The sequence below is a fragment of the Macaca thibetana genome, chromosome 7 (genome assembly GCF_024542745.1).
Source record: "Macaca thibetana thibetana isolate TM-01 chromosome 7, ASM2454274v1, whole genome shotgun sequence".
Lineage (NCBI taxonomy): Eukaryota > Metazoa > Chordata > Mammalia > Primates > Cercopithecidae > Macaca > Macaca thibetana.
In genome coordinates this window covers 161997249-162018781 of record NC_065584.1, presented here as the reverse complement: position 1 = coordinate 162018781, position 21533 = coordinate 161997249, and the positions used below count along the sequence as shown (strand labels likewise).

Below are 21533 nucleotides of genomic sequence, written 5' to 3'. Positions count from 1 at the left end.
TCTTGCCTCAGCCTCCTGAGTAGCTGGGAATATAGGCATGCACCACCATGCCTGGCTAATTTTTGTATTTTTAGTAGAGACAGAGTTTCGTCATGTTGGCCAGGCTGGTCTCAAACTCCTGACCTCAAGTGATCCGCCTTCCTTGGCCTCCGAAAGTGCTGGGATTACAGGCATAAGCCACCGTGCCTGGCCCAAAGAAAAAATATTTTTAAACAGCGTACAATGTGTTTTAAGCTAAGTGTTACTATAAGACTCAAAAAGTTAAACAAAATTTAAGTTTATAAAGTTAAAAAGTTACAGCAAACTAAGGTTAATTCATCAATAATGAATTAAACTTAATAATAATTAAAATCAAAATTTTTAAAATAAATTTAGTATAGCCTAAGTATACAGTATATATAAAGTCTCCAGTAGTGTATGCTAATAATATGCAAGGCCTTTACATTCACTCACCACTCACTCAGTGACTCACCCAGGGCTACTTCCAGTCCTGCAGGCTGCTTTCATGGTAAGTGCCCTATACAAGCATACCATTTTTTTATCTTTTATACTGTATTTTTACTGTACCTTTTCTACATTTAGATACACAAGTAGTGTGTTAGTCCATTTTCACACTGCTGATAAAGTCATACCCAAGACTGGGCAATTTACAAAAGAAGATTCATTGGACTTACAGTTCCACATGGCTGGGGAGGCCTCACAATCATGGAGGAAGGCAAGGAGGAGCAAGTCACATCTGACGTGAATGGTAGCAGGCAAAGAGAGAGCTTGTGCAGGGGAACTCCTCTTTTAAAAGCCTCTTTTTAAAATCTTGTGAGACTTACTCACTATCATGAGAGCAGCATGGGAAAGACTTGCCCCTGTGATTCAATTACCTCCCACCAGGTCCCTCCCACAACACATGGGAATTCAAGATGAGATTTAGGTGGGGACACAGCCAAACCATATCATTCCACCCTTTGCCCCTCCCAGATCTCTGTCCTCACATTTCAAAACCTATCAGGCCGACAGTCCCCTAAAGTCTTAACTCATTTCAGCATTAACTCAAAAGTCCATAGTCCAAAGTCTCATCCGAGACAAGGCAAGTCCCTTCCACCCATGAGCCTGTAAAATCAAAAGCAAGTTAGTTACTTCCTAGATACAATGCAGGTACAGGCACTGGGTAAATACAGCCATTCCAAATGGGAGAAATTGGCCAAAACAAAGGGGCTACATGCCCCACACAAGTCTGAAATTCAGCGGGGCAGTCAAATCTTAAAGTTCCAAAGTGATCTCCCTTAACTCCATGCCTTGCATCTGGGTCATGCTGATGCAAGACGTGGGTTCCCATGGTCTTGGGCAGCTCCACCCCTGTGGCTTTGCAGGGTATAGCTTCCCTCCCAGCTACTTTGAGGGGCTGGCATTGAGTGTCTGTGGCTTTTCCACATGCATGGTGCAAGCTGTCAGTGGATCTACCATTCTGGGATCTGCAGGACAGTGGCCCTCTTCTCACAGCTCCACTAGGAATGCCCCAGTAGGGACTCTGTGTGGGGGGTCCGAGCCCACATTTCCCTTTCACACTGCCCTAGCAGAGGTTCTCCATGAGGGCCCGACCCCTGCAAGCAACTTCTGCCTCAGCATCCAAGTATTTTCATACATCCTCTGAAACCTAGGCAGAGGTTCCCAAACCCCAATTCTTGACCTCTGTGCACTCACAGGCTCAATGCCACATGGAAGCTGCCAAGGCTTGGGGCTTACACCCTCTGAAGCCACAGCCTGAGCTCTATATTGGCCCCTTTCAGCAATGGCTGGAGTGGTCAAGATACAGGGCACCAAGTCCCTAGGCTGCACACAGCACAGGGACCCTGGGCCTGACCCAGGAAACTACTTTTTCCTCCTAGGCCTTCGGGCCTGTGATGGGAGGGGCTGCCGTGAAAACCTTTGACATGCCCTGGAGAAATATTTCCCATTGTCTTGGGGATTAATTTCTCCTCAGAAAATGGTACTTTCTTTTCTATCGCATTGTCAGGCTGCAAATTTTCTGATTTTTATATTTAATTAAATTAATTTATTTATTTGGAGACGGAGTCTCGCTCTGTCACCAACTGGAGTACAGTGGCATGATCTCGGCTCACTGCAACCTCCACTTCCCAGGTTCAGGCAATTCTCCTGCCTCAGCCTCCTGAGTAGCTGGGACTAAAGGTGTCTGCCACCACGCCCGGCTAATTTTTGCATTTTTAGTAGAGACAGGGTTTCACCATGTTGGCCAGGCTGGTCTCAAACTCCTGACCTCAAGTGATCCACCTGCCTCAGCCTCTCAAAGTGCTGGGATTACAGGCATGAGCTACTACACCAAGCCAAATTTTCTGAACTTTTATGCTCTGCTTCCCTTATAAAACTGAATGCCTTTAACAGCACCTAGGTCTCCTCTTGAATGTTTTGCTGCTTAGGAATTTCTTCTACCAGATACCCTAAATCGTCTCTCTCAAGTTCAAAGTTCCACAAATCTCTAGGGCAGGGCCAAATTTCTGCCAGTCTCTTTGCTAAAACATAACAAGAGTCACCTTTGCTCCAGTTCACAACAAGTTCCTCATCTCCATCTGAGACAACCTCAGCCTCAACATTATTGTTCATGTCACTATCAGCACTTTTGTCAAAGCCATTCAACAAGTCTCTAGGAAGTTGCAAACTTTTCCACATTTTCCTGTCTTCTTCTGAGCCCTCTACACTGTTCCAACCTCTGCCTGCTACCTAGTTCCAAAGTTGCTTCCACATTTTTGGGTATCTTTTCAACAACACCCCACTCTACTGGTACCAATTTACTGTATTAGTCCATTTTCACAGTGCTGATAAAGACATACACGAGACCAGGCCATTTACAAAAGAAAGAGGTTTATTAGACTTACAGTTCCACATGGCTGAGGAGGCCTCACAATCATGGCAGAGGGCAAGGAAGACAAGTCACACCGTATGTGGATGGCAGCAGGCAAAGAGAGAGAACGTGTGCAGGGGAACTCCTCTTTTTAAAACCATCGGATCTCATGAGACTTATTCTCTCTCACAAGAACAGTATGGGAAAGACCTGTGCTGACTCAATTACCTCCCACTGGGTCCCTCCCACAACATGTGGGAATTCAAGATGAGATTTGGGTGGGGACACAACCAAACCATATCAAGTAGTTAGCATTGTGTTACAGTTACCCACAGTATTCAGTACAGTACCATGTTGTACAGGTTTGTAGCCTACAAGCAGTAGGCTATACCATATAGCCTAGGTGTGTAGTAGGCTGTACCATCTAGGTTCGTGTAAGTACACTCTTTATGATTTTTGCATAATGATGAGATTGCCTAACTCTCTCAGAACTCATCCCTATCATAAGCAACACTTACTATTACAATCCCAGATTATATTGGTGCTTACCATTGACATGCTACAAGGACATGATTTTAACAAAACAAAACCACCACCCCTATTCATTATCATCCTCAGCACCATCCAGCACCTTCTACTCTATATGAACATCAGTAGGAGAATGTATGAGTTTCCTAGGGCTGCTGTGAAAAAGTACCACAAATGGGTGTCTTAAAACAACACAAATATATTCTGTCACAGTTATGGAGGCTAGGAGTCTGAAATCAAGGTGTCAGCAGGTCTGTGTTCCCTCTAAAACACTGGGTAGATTCCTTTCTTGCCTTTGTCTGGCATCTGGTAGTGGCCATCAATCCTCCGTATTCCTTAGTCTGCACCTGTGTCACTCCAGACTCTGCCTCCAATGTCATGTGGTGTTTTCCCTCTCTGTCCCTGTCTTCACATCGTGGTTTTTCTTTTTATAAGGACATCAGTCATATTGGATTAGGGCCTATCCTAATGACCTCATCTTAACTATTAAATCTACAAAAACATCTGACAGGTCACATTCATAGGTACCAGGGGTTAGCACTTCAACATACCTTTTGGGGGGATATAATTCAACCCATAACAGAGCCTTATAACTCTGAAATCTTGAGTAGAGACCTCATTTTAATAACAAGACTAATTTTAATAGCCTTTATGGAAGTTTTGTGTATATTTCTCTGTCTTTAAAAAATAATGTTTTCTCTCTATTATACAATAAATCCTGAAGGTGTATTCAAACACACATGTGTTTTATCTTTTTCTAATCATAAATGCTGGAAACTAAGCAGAGATGAATTGTTCTCTAACTAGGACTTATAAAAGACGTTGAAAGATTGTATCTGTCAAATCACAATGTATATGCCCACCAAAATAAAAGAGAATCACATAAGAGTTTGGGAATTAGTGTTCAGAACAGAAGTTGACTGCTCATATACACCATTCCCCTTACTACAATCACAGGAATCTTATATGTAGACCAGTTTAAGCAATGTCAGAATCCATATCTATAGTAAAATAAATATCATTGCTTTTGAAATTGTTTTCATGTGTTGGAAAATGTTATATATCTGACAAGTACTATATACAATACAATGTAACTTTGGAATAAAAAGAACAGAATACTATCTTCTGAGCCCCTGTCTAATGGTCGCATTGCTAGTTTCAATTCTGTTTGTAATAATGCTCCCAAGTATTTTCTTTATCCACAATGCTATCATCTCTACTCTGTCACAATCCAAGTATATTTGAGTGTCTGTCATTCCTTAATATTCTGGTGTGGTGAATACAGCACTCTGAAGGGTAGGACTGGAGAATCTGGTTTCCTTTTTGGAAAAAAAACTCATCACCCAAACCAGTGCCCTGTTCCTGGACAGGGCCAAGATATTATGCATATTTATTGTTCCCACCAAGGCTTGGATACTTCAATGTTTAGGTATTTGTTCTTTGGTTGTTCTCTTTTCCCATTTTGAACTAAAGAGTTGACTTATTCTTACATTCCCATGGTTACCTCACTCATTTCTGCTTAAGTTTCAGTTATAAAATGAGATTGAAAACTTTACTTACTCTTTCCTTTTTATTGCTTTAAAAACAATACAGGGCAATCTAGAGCAGCCATGATACCTCCCAAGCAGCCACGACAGCCCAAGGGAGCTGTGGATGATGCCATTGCCTTTGGAGGGAAAACAGACCAAGAAGCACCCAATGCTTCCCAACCTACACCACCCCCACTGCCAAAGAAGATGATCATAAGAGCCAATACAGAGCCAATCTCCAAGGACCTCCAGAAATCCATGGAAAGTAGTCTTTGTGTCATGGCTAATCCCACCTATGATATCGACCCCAACTGGGATGCCAGCAGTGCTGGTTCTTCCATCAGCTATGAACTCAAAGGACTGGACATTGAGTCTTACGACTCCTTGGAAAGGCCATTGCACAAGGAGAGACCTGTCCCCTCAGCAGCAAACAGCATTTCCAGCTTAACCACTCTCAGTATTAAGGATAGATTTTCCAACAGCATGGAATCCCTCTCTAGCCGGCGTGGGCCCTCTTGCAGACAGGGCCGAGGCATCCAGAAGCCACAGAGACAAGCACTTTATCGAGGACTTGAGAATCGGGAGGAAGTAGTGGGTAAAATCCGAAGCCTTCATACAGATGCCTTGAAGAAACTGGCTGTTAAATGCGAAGACCTTTTCATGGCTGGGCAGAAAGACCAGCTCCGTTTTGGAGTGGACAGCTGGTCAGACTTCAGGCTAACCAGCGATAAACCCTGTTGTGAGGCAGGTGATGCAGTTTACTATACTGCTTCATATGCAAAAGATCCACTTAATAACTATGCAGTCAAGGTAAGAAAATATTATAAATCTCATGTTAAGTCTTAACCAGTACATTGTTATTGGGATGCATTCATTCTGTTTTTCTCCTTTCTTTCCTTCATTCCTCCATTCAGCAAATTATTGAGCATCTACCTCTTACCAGATGCTGGATTAAGCAGGGGGCTTATTTATTATTTAGAGAAAACAGATGTGTAACTTAACAGAATTACAACAGTATACTGCATGCAAAGATAGAGGTAAACAAGAATTCTATGGGATCTTGGAGGTACCTTAACCCAAACTCTAGAAGTCAAAGAAGTCTTTTTTTTTTTTTTTTTTTTTTGAGACAGAGTTTCGCTCTTGTTGCCCAGGCTGGAGTGCAATGGTGCAATCTCAGCTCACTGTAATCTCCGCCTCCCAGGTTCAAGTGATTATCCTGCCTCAGCCTCCTGAGTAGCTGGGATTATAGGCACCTGCCACCACACCCAGCTAATTTTTGTATTTTTAGTGGAGATGGGGTTTCACCACATTGGCCAGGCTGGTCTCGAACTCCTGATCTCAGGTGATCCACCCACCTCAGCCTCCCAAAGTGCTGGGATTACAGGCGTGAGCCACCGTGCCCTGCCAAAGAAGTCTTTTTAAAGTAGGTAACCTGGCCAGGCGTGGTGGTTCACGGCTGTAATCCCAGCACTTTGGGATCCCGAAACAGGTGGATAGCTTGAGCCCGGGAGTTCGAGACCAGCCTCAGCAACATGACAAAAAAAAAAAATAGAAAAAAATTAGCCACATGTGGTGGCTCATGCCTGTAGTCCCAGCCACCCAGGAGGCTGAGGTGGGAGGATCACCTGAGCCCAGGAAGTCAGGGCTGAAGTGAGCCATGATCAGGTCATTGCACTATAGCCTGGGCAACAAAGTGAGACCCTGTATTCAAAAAAAAGTAGGTAACCCTTGAGCTTTGCTTTTTGCAAGGGCTACATATAAATACGAGGTCTGTTATGTACCTTTCACTGCATGTTTCTGTCTTTTTTTTAGGCTGGAGTGCAGTGGCATGATCATAGCTCACTGCAGCCTCAGCTGTGCACTACCACATGACTAATTTTTTTGTTTTTGGTAGAGATGGTGGTCTCACTATGTTGCCCAGGCTGGTCTCAAACTCCTGGCTTCTAGTGATCCTCCCACCTTGGCCTCCCAAAGTGCTGGGATTACAGGCAGGAGCCACCATACATGGTTTATGTTTCTGACTTTACTCTCTACCAGCTAAGAAATGCTTGTCTACCTCTTCTCTGTAACTCCTTTGCTCCCTAGAGAAACATTTTTATAGAGGAGGATAACTAATGTTTATTGATGTGCCTGAAACTTTATTTTTGTTATGTAATTTAATCTTCACATCAACTTTATGAGATTAAGATATTTTTCTCCATTTGACATATGAGGAAAATGAAGCTCCAAGAAGTAAGCTGACTTGGTTAGGATCACACATCTAGCAAGTAGTGGAAATGAGTTTTTTGTTGTTGTTTTGTTTTGCTTTGTTTTGTTTTGCTTTGTTTTGTTTTGTTTTGTTTTGTTTTTTGAGACAGAGTCTCCCTCTGTTGCCAGGCTGAAGTACAGTGGCGAGATCTTGGCTCACTGCAGCCTCTGCCTCCTGGGTTCAAGCGATTCTCCTGCCTCAGCCTCCCGAGTAGCTGGGACTACAGGCATGGGCCACCATGCCCGGCTGATTTTTGTATTTTTAGTAGAGATGGGGTTTCACCATGTTGGCCAGATGGTCTCAATCTGCCCACCTCGGCCTCCCAATGTGCTGTGATTACAGGCATGAGCCACTAGGCCCTGCCAGAGCTGAGTTTTAATCACAAATATTTCTGACTCCGTAGCTGCATTTTGTCCATTGTGCCACTTACCAATTTCTTACATGTAGATTGCTTATTTCAGAAAACCCACTTCTTCAAGACAGCTAAACTCTTGATGTCAAGAATTATTGCCCAGTTACATTCACTCTAACAGAAAGCCATAGGTTTCATCAATATAATAAGTAAAGTGTCGACTTTGAAGTCCAAAAGATTTGGGTTCAGATCCTGGTTCTGCCTCTTAGTAGCTTTGTCAATAATGGCACCCATCTTATGGAACTGTTGTTTGGTTAAAAGAGAACAAAATGTCCCTAATAAGTGTTCATTTCATTCACTACCCACTACCTTCTTCCCTAGGTTACATTACAAAAGCAACGATCTTTGAGCCTCAGTTTCCTCCTTTCAGATGTTTACAGTGGGGGTAGGATCAAGTGAGATAATGCATGTGAAAGGTTTTTGAAAAACACAAAGCCCTGTGTAAACTTAAGGTAGTGTTCTCCATTCCCATAGTCCCTTTTTACTGATTCTATTCACTGGTTCAAAAGCAATTAACATATCTAAATGACTTTTACATGTTAATTTGGCTTAGAAAGACCAGATGGTATCTTAGCAAATTAACGGATAAGGTAAATGATTGGCCTTACCTATCAAGACAGAATGTATGTTTGAAACAGACCTTCAGCTAGCTGCCCTCTGCAGTTACAGTATCTACACCAGTTGACTGACTGATGTCACTGGCAGAGTAATCGTGTGCTCCAGCCCACACTTTTTAAATTAAATTGAGGGATAAACTGTAAGGAGGGGATCTGGATTCAAGTTAATACATTACTGATGAGTTTAAAAAGGCATTTTGAGATTCTACATGGCACTTAAGACCTGTTATATAAATTGAGGTTATGGTGCCTTATCTATCTTGGGCCCTTATTGCTGCAAAATCACCAGTGCAGGATGAGTACCTGTTTCAGAAAGGGACATTGAACTATCTGTTCTTTCAAAACAATTGAGAAGTAGGGCTTGACTAACTTTATGTGTTATTGCCTTGCAATCTTGTCTCTTTCCCAAATCAGTGGTCTGGTATTGATTTCTTTGCTTATAATGATGTCAAACCAATCTCCAAAGAACAGGTGGCCAGTGGTTATATAGTAGGAGTTGTTGGCAGGGTTGGAAAAGGATATTTTACACTAAATGCTAAATATAAATGTTTCTTTTAAGACCCTGTGGTATTTCCAGAAGTGCCCAATTGATTATACAACCTTAGAGGAATAAACTATTAGGGCTCTGTGAACCCTGCCTTTGCAGAGAAAAGCAAAAGACACCACCAGTTGGCCCACACAAACAACTTTTTTGTTTGTCTTATTAAATTCCCTTCCCATACTAAGGGAATTTAGAATAGTCTAATGAGTGTAACTGTCTCTTGAAGAGACTAAAAGTTCTTTAAAATGTTGCAAACAAAAAGTCAGTGGTAGGCCGGGCGTGGTGGCTCACGCCTGTAGTCTCAACCCTTTGGGAGACTGAGGCAGGCAGATCACCTGAGATCAGGAGATGGAGACCAGCCTGGCCAACATGGTGAAACCCCGTCTCTACTAAAAATACAAAAAAAAAAATAGCCAGTCCTTGTCGTGGGCACCTGTAATCCCAGTTACTCGGGAGGCTGAGGCATGAGAATTGCTTGAACCCGGGAGGTGGAGGTTGCAGTAAGCTGAGGCACTGCACTCCAGCCTGGGCAGCAGAGTGGGACAACATCTCAAAAAAAAAAAAAAAAAAAAAAAAAATCAATGGTAGAATTTAGCAATTTGAAAGCCAAAGGATACCACCCCTCCTCCTTAAATACCAAATCCACTGCAGTCATAGAGTACTAACTGTATGTTATTTTAGTTTGCTCCGGTTGCATAACAACACATCATATTCTGTATGGCTTAAACAATAGAAATTTATTTTCCCCATTTCTGGAGGCTAAAAAATTCAAGTTCATGGTTCCAGCTTATTTGCTTTCTGGGGAGGGCTTTCTTCCTGGCTTACAGACAGCCACCTTCTCTTTGTGTCCTCACATGGCAAGGAGGGAGGGAGGGAGGAAGGAAGAGAGTACAAGGGAAAGGCTATGCACTGGTATCTCTTATAAGGACACCAGTTCTATTGTATCAGGGCTCCATGCTTATGACCTAATTTAGCCTTAATTACCTCTTTATGGGTACTCTCTCACATTGGGGGTTAAGGATCCAACATACGAATTGGTGGTGGGGAACACATAATTTAGCCCATAGAACTCTACCTCTAACCCACCCTGCCTCAGAATATCTGTCCTTATAGCATGCAAAACACATCCCAACAGCTCCAGAAGTCTTATTTATGACAGCATCAACTCTAAATTCTAAAGTCCAAAGTCTCATCTAAATATCATCTAAATCAGATATGGGTGAGATCAAGGTATGATTTGTCCTGAGGCTCTCCAGTTGTGAACCTGTGAAACCATAAGTTACATGCTTACAAAATACAACTGTGAACAGGCATAGGATTGACATTCCCATTCCAAGAAGAAGAAATCAGAAGGAAGGAAGGAGTGATAAATCCCAAGCAATTCTGAAACCTGGCAAGTCAAGTTCTATTAAATCTTCAGCCCAAGAATAATCCTCTTTGATTTGATACTGTCCCCTGCAAGCCCACTGGAGTGGCAGCATCACCACCATGGCTCCACATAGCGGCCAATACTGAGGCACTGGTCATGGTTATCCTGGCCTACCAGATCTCAAGAGGCAACTTCACCCTTTGAAACTGAGGATGGATCAGCCTTGCCTACTGGTCCTTTGGTGGGAAAAGCAGCCCTGATGTTTCTGTATCACTTTCAGGATCATTCTTCCCTTTCCTTGAAGAATAGTACATGTTAGCAGCCAAATAGCTCTGTGGGCTAGTCCTGTAGAATCCAAGTTCAGTAGCCTTCCTTTTTTTTGTCCCACTTTTTCCCTTTTAATTCAAACTGGCAATGTCTTTGCTGGTATAATCCCATTCTTATCCCTGACTTGTGTTGAGATGGCTGGTTAAGTCCATAAGTCATACCCATCTTCTCTTTACCAAATAGTTGTTTAGCCACACCCTTGGTATTCTCTTAGAACAAGCATTCACTTTTTTTTTTTTTTTTTTTTTCCCGAGATGGAATCTCACTCTGTCACCCAGGCTGGAGTGCAGTGACACAATTTCAGTTCACTGCAACCTCCGCCTCCCGGGTTCAAGTGATTCTCCTGCCTCAGCCTCCCAAGTAGCTGGGATTACAGGCGTCTGCCACTACACCTGCTGATTTTTGTATTTTTAGTAGAGACAGGATTTCACCGTGTTGGCCAGGCTAGTCTCGATCTCCTGACTTCAGATGACCCACCCGCCTCAGCCTCCCAAGTACTGGGATTACAGGCATGAGCCAGCACGCCCAGCCTCACCTTTTTCACAGTATGGATAGACTGCAAATTTTCTAAGTCTTCACATTCTGGTTTCTTTTTGCTCAACAATTCCTTTTTCAATTCATCTCTCTCCTTTCACATTTTACTATAAGCAGTCAGGAGGAACCAAGCCACTCCTTCACTTTGCTTAGAAATCTCAATTTCATCTCTTGCAAGTTTTGTCTTCCACAAAACACAGTCCTGCTAAATTCTTTGCCACTTTATGACAAGGATTGCCTTTCCTCCAGTTTCCAATAATGTTCCTTGTTACTATCAGTGACCTCATCAGAATCGCCCCTAACATCCATATTTCTAGCAACTGTCTGTTCATGGTTTTCTGGGCTTTCTCTCACATGCATCTCAAAACTCTTCTACCCTCTACCCAATTCCAAAGCTGCGTCTACCTTTTAAAGTATTTTTACAACAGCGCACCACTTCTCAGTATCAAAATCTCATCCTGCTCAGGCTGCCATAACAAAATACCATAGACTGAAAAGGATAAATTTATTTTCTCACAGTTATGGAGGCTGGAAGAGAGACAGAGAGAAAGAGAGAGAGAAAAAACACAAGAAGCATGCGCAAGCACACCCCAGTGTCTCTTCTTAAAAGGACACTAATCCTGTCACATCATGGCCTCACTCTTATGATCTCTTTTAACTTAATTACCTCCTTGTTAGCCTTGTCTCCAAAATACAGTAACATTGTAGGCTAGGGCTTCAACATATGAAGAGGTGGGGGAGAGAGACAATTCTGTCCACAGAAGGTGTCATGTTTGTCTTTGTTATAAAGCAAGTGGTTTTAACTCAGGACTTTTCCTGGATTTGAAGGTTTTCATCTTTCATATTTATTCTAATCTTCATTCAACATAATTAGCTTTATTATTTGTGTTGGTCTTAAATGAAAAGGCATCACAGCACTGAATAAAGAGCTTTGGAGTCAGCTGACCTGGGTCCAAGTTCTGAAGATATCACTGTGTATTTTTATGCAAGTCATGCGCCTCTCTTGGTTTTCACATCAGTGTATATTAACTGCCCTACTTACCTCAGATGATTGTTATAGTACATGTGTTTCTATAGTGAAACTGCTTTTATAAACTGTAAAGTACATATAAAATAATGCATTATTGTTATTAACAATAATGGAAAATTACTGCTCAACATTTTCTAGATCACTCACTATTCTTTCTTAACATTAGGCATTGGCTTGAGCATATTTAGATAGGTTCTGCACTTAGATATTCTTTCTCATTACTTCAGAGATGTAAACATCTTTGTTTTTCCTTAAAATTATGAGAGAAAGCTGCAAACAGCTTCAAGAATTTAAGTACTTCCAAAAATTGGAAACAAACTAGGTACCTTATATTAAGACACCAATATAATAAATTATGGCATGTAAGTCCAATGGAATGTTTGTACCTACTAAAAGTGGTAATTATGAAGACTACATAAAATTATGAAAAACATTTTTTAAATGTCACGTGAAAGTAGTCGAATGCCAATAACATGATCATAACTTTAAGAAAATTGACCTACAAAATGGTAATACTCAAATAATTCCTGTGCTAAGGTAGTAACAGTTATTTTGATTAGTAATAAAATGATGTCATAATGTCTTTTCAATTAAAAAAACAAGAATCAGAGATTTTGGATCATTTGACACGAAGCTTCTTTAAAACAGGTATCCTTAGTTATTCATCTCTGTAGTCCCATTCTCTAGTACCAATCATAAACAGCACCTGTTTAATGCTACTCGGCTTTTGCACACTCTGGTTCCTCTCTCTGGACTGCTCTTCTCCTGGGAGACAGTATAATACAATAAAGCATTTCTGCATTGTGATCTGCTATGACCTATTTCAGAATCACCTGAGGGATCCTCATTAAAAATGTCATTTCCTTGGCCGTATTCCATACCTACAGAATCAGAATGGCTGGCAGTAAAGCCTTGGAAACTGCATTTGTACTAAGTACCCCAAGTGGTTCCTATGTACAAAATGTGAGGACTGTTAACAAAGTGGCTAAGAATTTAGGCTTTTAAGTCAGACAGACCTGGGTTTAAATCTGTGCTGTAGCTACATATTAGCTGTTACCTTGGCCATTACTTTCCTTTTCTATATCCAGTGTCTTTATCTGTAAAATGGAAAAAATATTTTAGGTCTTCTTAAAACCATTGTAAAAAATCACAGAAGTTAATATGTATACAGTGATATATATACACACACACCCACACACAGTGCTGAGAGCATCACTTGGCACAAAGTTAAGCATTTAGTAAAAGTTGGTTATTCCTTCCTTTTCACATACTTGGAAAGCTCCTATGTGTTCTTAAAGAATCCAGCTCTGAATTTTCTTCTTTAATTTTCTGAGCACATGTTGCACGCTATACCTACTGGATTTCTTAACCATTGCATTATCATGAGACAGTTATATAATTAAACAAGAACATGCTTCCTCTCCCGTCTCCCCACTATTATACCTGACCTTCTACATGGCGGGGACCATGGCTTATTAATTCTTACATCATTAGCATCTATTATAATATCATGTACATAGTTGGCATTCAATAAATATTTCTTGACCTTTCAAAAAGTGTTTACTGTATAAAACATTGTGATATTTGTTGTAGTTTACAGAAATAAATATGAATAAAAAAAGGCCTTGCCCTCAAGAAGCTTATATTCCAGTGAGAAAGACAAAGGCATAAATAATAGCTCTTAAACAAAACAGATTATAATGAAAGTTCGGAGTGGTATACAGAGATGTAAAGATAAATGAAGATTAATGAATGAAATAAGTTATTAGCACTTCTCTTGGGGCCAATAAGAAAGGGCCTTTTGTATCCACTTTGCTCTTCTTTGTGGTAAATGTAGTACATTGAGAGAATAGTGGAAAATTAGGCTATGGAGAGATTAGAGACCAAATTTAGAGATTTGAGTGACGAACTTAAGAGGTTAGACTTTATTTTGTGTTTTGTGGGAAGCCACTAAGTATTTTTAAACAGAAATAACATAAGATTTTGGATGACAACTATCGTAAGAGAGGTCAGAAGGACTGGAAGCAAGGAAGCCAGTCATTATGCTATTGCAGTAGTCCAGGTAAAATGAGACCTGACATAAGGCAAAGGAAAAGAAGGGGCAGATGGTTAAAGAGCTGAGGGAGGCAGTTGACCATGTCTGGTGAGTATGGGACTAGGGCAGTGATGCTAAAATTTCAAGGTAGAACAACCTCTAAGAGAATGGTGATGCCATTAGTTGAAATATGAATCAGAAAAGCCAGAAAAATGGGTTCTCAATGGGATATGCCCATAGGGCAGCCAAGTTGAGAGAACCCCAGGATCCAGGTAAAAATGTGGGTTTGGTACTCAGAAGAGAGTTCAAGCCTAGAAATGTGGTCATAGACTTGATTTAGTTGAAACTGTGGGACTACATGAGATTGTAATGGAAGAGTCTGCAAAGTGGGAAAAGGCCCACACATCTAAGTGACCCAAAGCAGGAGCAACTGGAAAATCTGTAGCAAAAGGCAGGGCCCTACAGGCCAAAGAGTCCAAGGTTGCAGAGGGCTTGTGCAGAATGAAGACTCAGAAGAAGGCAAGAATTTAATCTCTTATAAGCCTCAAGAAAATGCAATGTTGGTAATAATGGGGGTGAATGCTAGACACAGTTTAAAGCGCGAATAGGAGGAGGAAGCTGTGGAGGCAGTGAGCACAGCCTACTTTTTAAATAAATGTTTTGGTGAAAGAAGAGCCAAATTGATTTCCAAACAATATTTAACTTTCAACTCCCATTTTCCATCTTGTCCATATCTTCTTTTATCCTCTCTTCCCCATTTGGTGAGCCACCACCCAGCAGATTGCATTGTCTGTCTCTGTGGGCTGTATATTGGCTGGCCTCCAGCCCTTAACTTAACCATTCCTGCTCTGAAAGTAAAACTTAACATAAATTTAAGCCTGAACTTAACTTCCCTGCCCTCTAAATAAAATCTAACTTGCTTTTTCCCTTTCAAAGAATCTGGGTAGGCACTGACCAAACACATAATCCTCATATCCTCATAGTAGACTAAAGCCAATTTTAGAAGGGCCTTCACTGTTCTACACAGTGGGAAACTAAGGCCAGCGAGGAACAGTCACTTCTGCATGGGGACACCAGCTTTGTGGCAGGCTCCTAGGTAGAACCTGACTCCTAGGTAGAACCTCTCCTATTATTTCATACCTGAGGCAGTAAACTGACCTTACTGTGTCTCAGTGTTGTTTCTTAATGGAAAAATGACAGCCTTTTGCTTAGAATCAAGATGGACGGTTGACAAAATTATGGCTCAGTATCACTGAGGTATTGTTTTTTTCACTGCACTTATGAGATCATTTTATAAAAAGTACTACCATGTGAGACCACAGAGGAAATGTGGATGCAGTTACTTTGAAGAGGATCCTAAAAATTTCACATAAGCAAAAAGTATAAGTTTCTGAATTATTTTCTTCCAGAATTGGGATAGTAGGTATCTTTAAGGTAGTCCCAGTCTTTGTTCTCAAGGATAGAGCATACAAAACTCAATAAAGATGTACACTTCCCTGTTACGAAAGTGGGGCTGCTTCCTTTCTTCCAGCTATGCCAGAATCTTGTTAAAAGCTTGTAATAATGTAGAGGTGAACTGTGGAGACCAGCATCTTTTACTGCATTTTTGACTCCAGAGTCTCCGTTTATCTCATTTGAGTGGATCCTGACAAAACAAGATACTAAATAAAAAAAGCATTACAGGTAGGAATTTACAACTAGTTCAGACTATATACACAGGCAATTAATTACTGGCTTAGTGGTGAGGAAAAAAGTAGAGGGGAGACCACTTCCACTTTCATAATTCAACGTAAATATTTTTAACAGTGAAACTTTACAGAAAGTGATTGATCAGCAGCCAACTACACATACTCATGGCCATCCTAGTTTGGTGTCCATTTCATTTCAGGCTCAGTGCATACAGAAGCACCTGAGTCTCAACTGGGAACTGATTTAGGAAGGAGAGGTTTTGGATGTTTCTGTAAACCTGGAATCAAAATGAGTTGCCTGGTGGGAAAAGGGAGCATGACTTTAATTAATGAGGTGAGAGGATATAGTTGAGAATCACAAGTTGGAATTCAAGTTAATTGAATTCCTAATGTGGGCCCTGAGCTGGTTATAGGACTACTCTGTGCCTCAGTTTCTCTAGTGTGAACATCCTGGGCATCATTCTGACAGCCTAAATTACTGGCTTAGGAACACAAGTTATTTTCATTGGATACACATACTGAGTGGGAGAGTGAAAAGCTTTGATGAGTACAACTCACAAATAAAATGGTAAAATCTTACACAGTTGCCTTCTTGAATTTCTCTTCTAGGATCCAAAATCACTTTCTTGGGTATGTGAACATTTTTGCAGCAATTCAGGCTGTAAATTACCTGGCCTGCCTGACAGTTCTCATAGCAGATTCCTACAACATGGGGTCCTGAGTACTTTGGGCCCACACAGCATTTTATGTATTAAACACTTAATCTATTTTGAATATAGCTGTAACAGCATTGAGTGTATATGGGTCTGAGCTCTGTAGCAGCAAGTATCGCAATACTCCTCCTAGGCAGATCAAGGAATTGAGGTCAATCAGTGATCAGCCTGTATTCTTAGAGTGAGATTATACCAAATACTGGATATCAATTTAGAAGTTGCAGGGTTTCATTCTGCGCTCTCTCCCATTTGCAGTTGTACTTTTGTGTGATGTGACCAAATGGCACAGATGGTGTAATGTGTGTGATCTTTAATGTTTCTCATTTTTGTCCCTCCACAATTCATTCTCTGTAGCATCCATCTCTTAAGGTTCACTGAGGCACTGTAAAATGCATAGAGTGAGATGGGAATGAGATTCCCTGCTGATAAACTGGAAGTAAGCTGAAGGCATACTGAGCCTGTAATGGAAAAATCAGAGCTAATGTAGAATATTTTTGAAGAGTCTTATATTTTGTAATTATTGCTTTCTTTGGGGCAAAGGAGAGAAAATTGAATTGAATGACAAAGGGCCATGTTGTTTTGTATAGTTTTGTGCAGTACAAAATCAATGAGCCCCCAGGGCAGCCTGGACTCAACAGACAACCCTCACTGATCAGATTTCACTCGTTTGTGTAGCCAAGTCATTCATGAGTGTTTATTATTCAGATTTATCTGCCATTGCCCCCACCCCATCACCTTGCCAACTTGTATCTGTTTCATAAAAGCTGTTCATACATTCTACCTGTTCCAAGTATATAAGCCCTATGGCAGCACTGGATCAGATGTTGCCTTTTCTCAGAATCTTTTACAGACATATGGAATATGTACTACGTGCCTTGCTCTGTGCTAGGCCCTAAAGATACAACTATCCGCTTGTAAGATAGACAAAAAAATGTTGGAGAAGGGAGGAAAGGGGGTAAGGGTTGAAAAACTGTTGGGTACTGTGTTCAGTACCTGGGTGATGGGATCAGTCGTACCTCAAACCTCAGCATCATGAGATATACCCAGGTAACAAACCTGCACATGTACCCCCAAATCTAAAATAAACGTTGAAAAAAATTATAAAAAACAAAAATTTTTTAAAGATAAATGTGATAACTGCAATAATAGAGATATGTACGAGATATAGAAGTAACACAGAAAGGGGGTTTAGGGTATTTAGCACTTACTCTCTCTGGCAAAAGTAATGCCTGAGAAGGGCTTTAAAAGAAGTAGGAATCCCTCAGGCAAATGAGGGGTGACAAGGAGCCCCAAACTGAGAGAACACCTGGAGGGTAGAGTGGGTGGCTGGCTGCAGATAGCTCAATATAGTAAGAGCAAATGGAACACAGGTGGAAAGTAGGACTGGAAAGGGAGGCAAGGCCAGGACTTTCTCCTATGAGGATAAAGTGGAGCCGCTAGGAAATTTAAATAAGCGGGAAATACCAACTGTTGTTTTTTAATGGCTCTGTAGCCATGTGGAAGATGTATTTGAGGGGATCACATTAGAGGCAGGGAGACCAGTTGGACAACCAGTTGTGGTTGTCCAGGCAAGTGATGAAGGCAGCAATAGAGATGGAGAAAAGAGGATAATTTGAAAGTTATTTACAAGAAAAATCAGTAAGAGTTGGTAATTAATTAGCCATAGGGAGTGAAGATGCAGGAGAAATCCAAAGTGAATTTGATTTCTCATCCAGGTACAAAGTCATTCATCAAGAGAGGGAGTACTGGGAGACCAGTGAGTTTGGTGGGAAGAAGAGTTTAGGTTTGGTTATGTTGAGTTTAAGTAATCTATGGATTAGGATATATATGGGAAGAAATCAAGCAGGTCATTGTATAGATGAGTCTAAAGCCCAAAGACAAGTGTACATTACAAATGTAGATATGGAAGTCAGTACTGTATATGAGATGGTTGAAGCCATGAGCAAGCTTGCCGAAGAGAGTGTGCCAATGAAAAACTAGGATGGAGAGCAGACCCTCCAAACACCAGCACTTGAAGGAACCTTTGGGAAAAAGGGTCAAGTGAAGAAGAATGGGTAACACCATGCCATTCAATGACAGATTAATTCCATGGTCATATTATCCAGTTTTGCAAAGGTCCATCTTTCCCCCAGCCCTCTGACTTAGTTGCCTTAAACAGAGTATCTGTTGTTGAGATTGCATCAAGAGGTATGTCCCCTCACAGGTCCCAGGCTTCGTGGGCATTCTGAAAGGTTCGGTAGTGTTAGACAGCACTATCTTCTCCCCAGCTGTTTTTAATGGGACTTTACAGTCAAAGCCCCTGATGGTCTACTTTTTAGAAGTTAGCTGTCTAGGTTGAAATTATTACAAACATAAATGCTTTTTAATGACAAATTTGCCTCAAAGATGTGCAGGGCAGTTGTCATGAGCAACATGGAAAATGAGCCCCTGAACCGAAATGTATGTTTAGAATTAAACTTTTCAGGTTGTGCATGAGGAACCATTTTCAAGTTCTGTTTCCCTGCTAAGATTGTAAATGTTGGGTTCTTTGACCCGAGTCTGAGAAGGTCTCAGGAGAGGGTAATTTGTCTTTGATTCTGGAAGACAGTATGTTGTTTCCCCTCTCCCCCAGTTTTCCAACAGATGATTTATCAGTGGTTGGAGGGCCCCCACCCCTGTATTTAGGAATCTGGTCAGAATGCTTCAGGGTGCTGTGTCTTACAGATAGGAAGTGCTCAGGAGCCGTGAGATACTTGTTTGAATGCTCAATTGATAATGAATTAATATTTTTCCTTTCCCTTCTCTGTCCTCACTGATCTTTATTAACCCAGACAAGCACCCAGTTTCCCTTCAAGCCTCTGTTTTTGCAACAGTAGGTTATTCATGTTGGTGCATATGTGTATACCAGCTGGCTGGCTGTCCCTTTTGATGTCCCTCTGACTCCTGTGGAGAATAGCTCAAGCAGGCATTTCCTGTGAGCCGGCAAATGGGCGAGGGTTACTGTGCCCAGGATGGGCTTCTCTTCCTGCCTGTGCTCTTCACATGAGGAGTTCCCTTGGCATGCATTTGGTATTGCCACCATCACAGAAGCAAAAACTTATCCAGAAAGAGGCCCTAGGGTGTATTTTACAAGAAGATTCAACCTTCAGCAGCCTGGTTTTGTTCTCCTGCTGCAGTTTATAAGTAAATGACTCCTGGATGTTGATATTGCAGCTCCCTCTAGTGTCACTGTGGCTCAGTCTCTCATAGCATTTTTCTTTCCTTTCAGAAAATATAGACAGCACAGAATCTGCCAAATTCACATTTTAAGTAGATTTTCCCAAACATAGCCAAGACAAATATGAGGTGATTTTTCTCCTATTAGAAAAGGGAATGTTAAATGAAGATGGGGGACCATTCCAGTTCTAGTTTATTTTTATTCCTATTTTTAAATTTTGGGGGTCCTAGGAGGAGTCCTGAAGTAATCATTTATAGATTAAAGAGTAGCTGGCGTGAACAAGTAGAATCTTTCTTGAGATTCCTCCTGTTCATGCCAGCTACTCTTTATAAAGAAGGAATGTGAATTCCTTTCAAGAAAGATAAATGAGAGCCAAGAAGAAGTTACTTTAATCCATGATATAGAAAATACTGGTAAGGGCAGAAGGAAAAAATTTGGCAGAAAGAACCCTATCCATTTGTTCTGAAAAAAATGGCTTGTTTTCTGAAATAACTTTTGAACTAGAAATTTATTATCTGAAGTCAGGTCATTTTGAGTTTTTTTTTTTTTTAACTAAAGGAGTTATTAATATTTGAAAAATGGCCACAATGTGGTACCTAGAATAATATAATACTCCTACCTAAATTAACATCATTGCAGGCTCCATAATAAAGATTGATGACATACCCATCAAGGACAGTCCTATTATGGAAATCTCCATTGGTCTGTGTTTGGGTTGTAACTGTTTTCAGGGTTATGAACCAACTGAAATCACTCTTTTTCCCTCCTCTTTTACACTCTAGTCTTCTCCCTTTTGCCTTTGCTCTTAAAGCTAGAGTGACTCATTATTCTTCAACCTGTCTGTGTATTATAAAATGAAGAGATAAGAAAGTGCTGCCCACTCAGGTTGGCTATCTAGGGAGACCATTTTCCTTTAGAGCATCCAAAATAGTGGAACAATTTATCATTTCTTCTTCGTAAATCACTTTGATCCTTTATCTCAAGTAGATCTGTGAAGCTACACATAAATTCTTATTGTAGTATCCACACTCTTATCTACTCACAAAGCTCTGGAAGACCTTATAAAAATGTATGTGTCTGTGTGAATGTCTAGATATAATTAGAATATCACAATTCAAATACAAGTCACAATTAGAATACCTTCTCTGCTTCTAATGTTAAACTACAAGGTGACAAATTGTTTTTCAGCCTGACTTGACATAGTTAAATCTAGACTTGGCCAAACAATTCTCTCTTGTAGCTTTAGGTTGCCCTCTCTTGGTTTCTAACATACTGCTGGTGTTAACTTGTTTGTCAAGGCTAACCCTGGCTTGGAGTTACTGAATGTTAGCAGTTTCTTTTTGCCTGTCCTCTATCAAACCTGTGATCAGAGAGCCTCACTGCTATGGCAGGTGGCTGTCAGGACTCAAAATAAAGATCTATTTTTCTGTTTTGCTCATTGTTTCAAAAAATTAGGATTCTCTAAGATTGCTTTAGTTTGACATTTGCAAGTTGTTAACTGTTTTAGTCATTATCAGTGTTACATTTGTACAACTTTGTAGTTTACAGGTGTACTGTATATGCTTGATCCCAATTAATCCTCACAACTGCCCTGTGAAGTAGATTTCAATGTTCTTTATATTGTCCCCTTTAATAGGGAGACTGAGACCCAGAGAAATTAGTGAAATGCCCAAGGTTATACAGCTAGTAGCAAAACTAAATCCCAGGCCTCCCAAGCCCTTGGAGAGTGTCCTTTTTTATAATGTAACAGCTAGAGTTTAACCATCCAATCTGATCCAGCTAAATTTGGATGTATTTGATAGCATTTTCAAAGATTGAAGAGTTGAGACCCTTGAACTTTCATTCCAGAAGACGATGTAATATTCGGCAAACTTAACTGGCAATGGGGTTCATGGTGCCATGTGCTGGATCCAAC

General features: G+C 40.8%; 1 protein-coding gene across 23 annotated transcripts in view; it reads left to right on the top strand.

The window, feature by feature from the left end:
• The window catches only part of PEAK1 (pseudopodium enriched atypical kinase 1), a 303571-nt gene that overhangs the window by 273143 nt on the left and 8895 nt on the right, over nt 1-21533 (top strand). For all 23 annotated transcript variants that reach the window (XM_050799933.1, XM_050799946.1, XM_050799923.1 and 20 more), the window contains one exon: nt 4973-5718. In XM_050799933.1, the coding sequence (XP_050655890.1) occupies nt 4973-5718 (746 nt within the window). The remainder of the gene's footprint in view (nt 1-4972; nt 5719-21533) is intronic.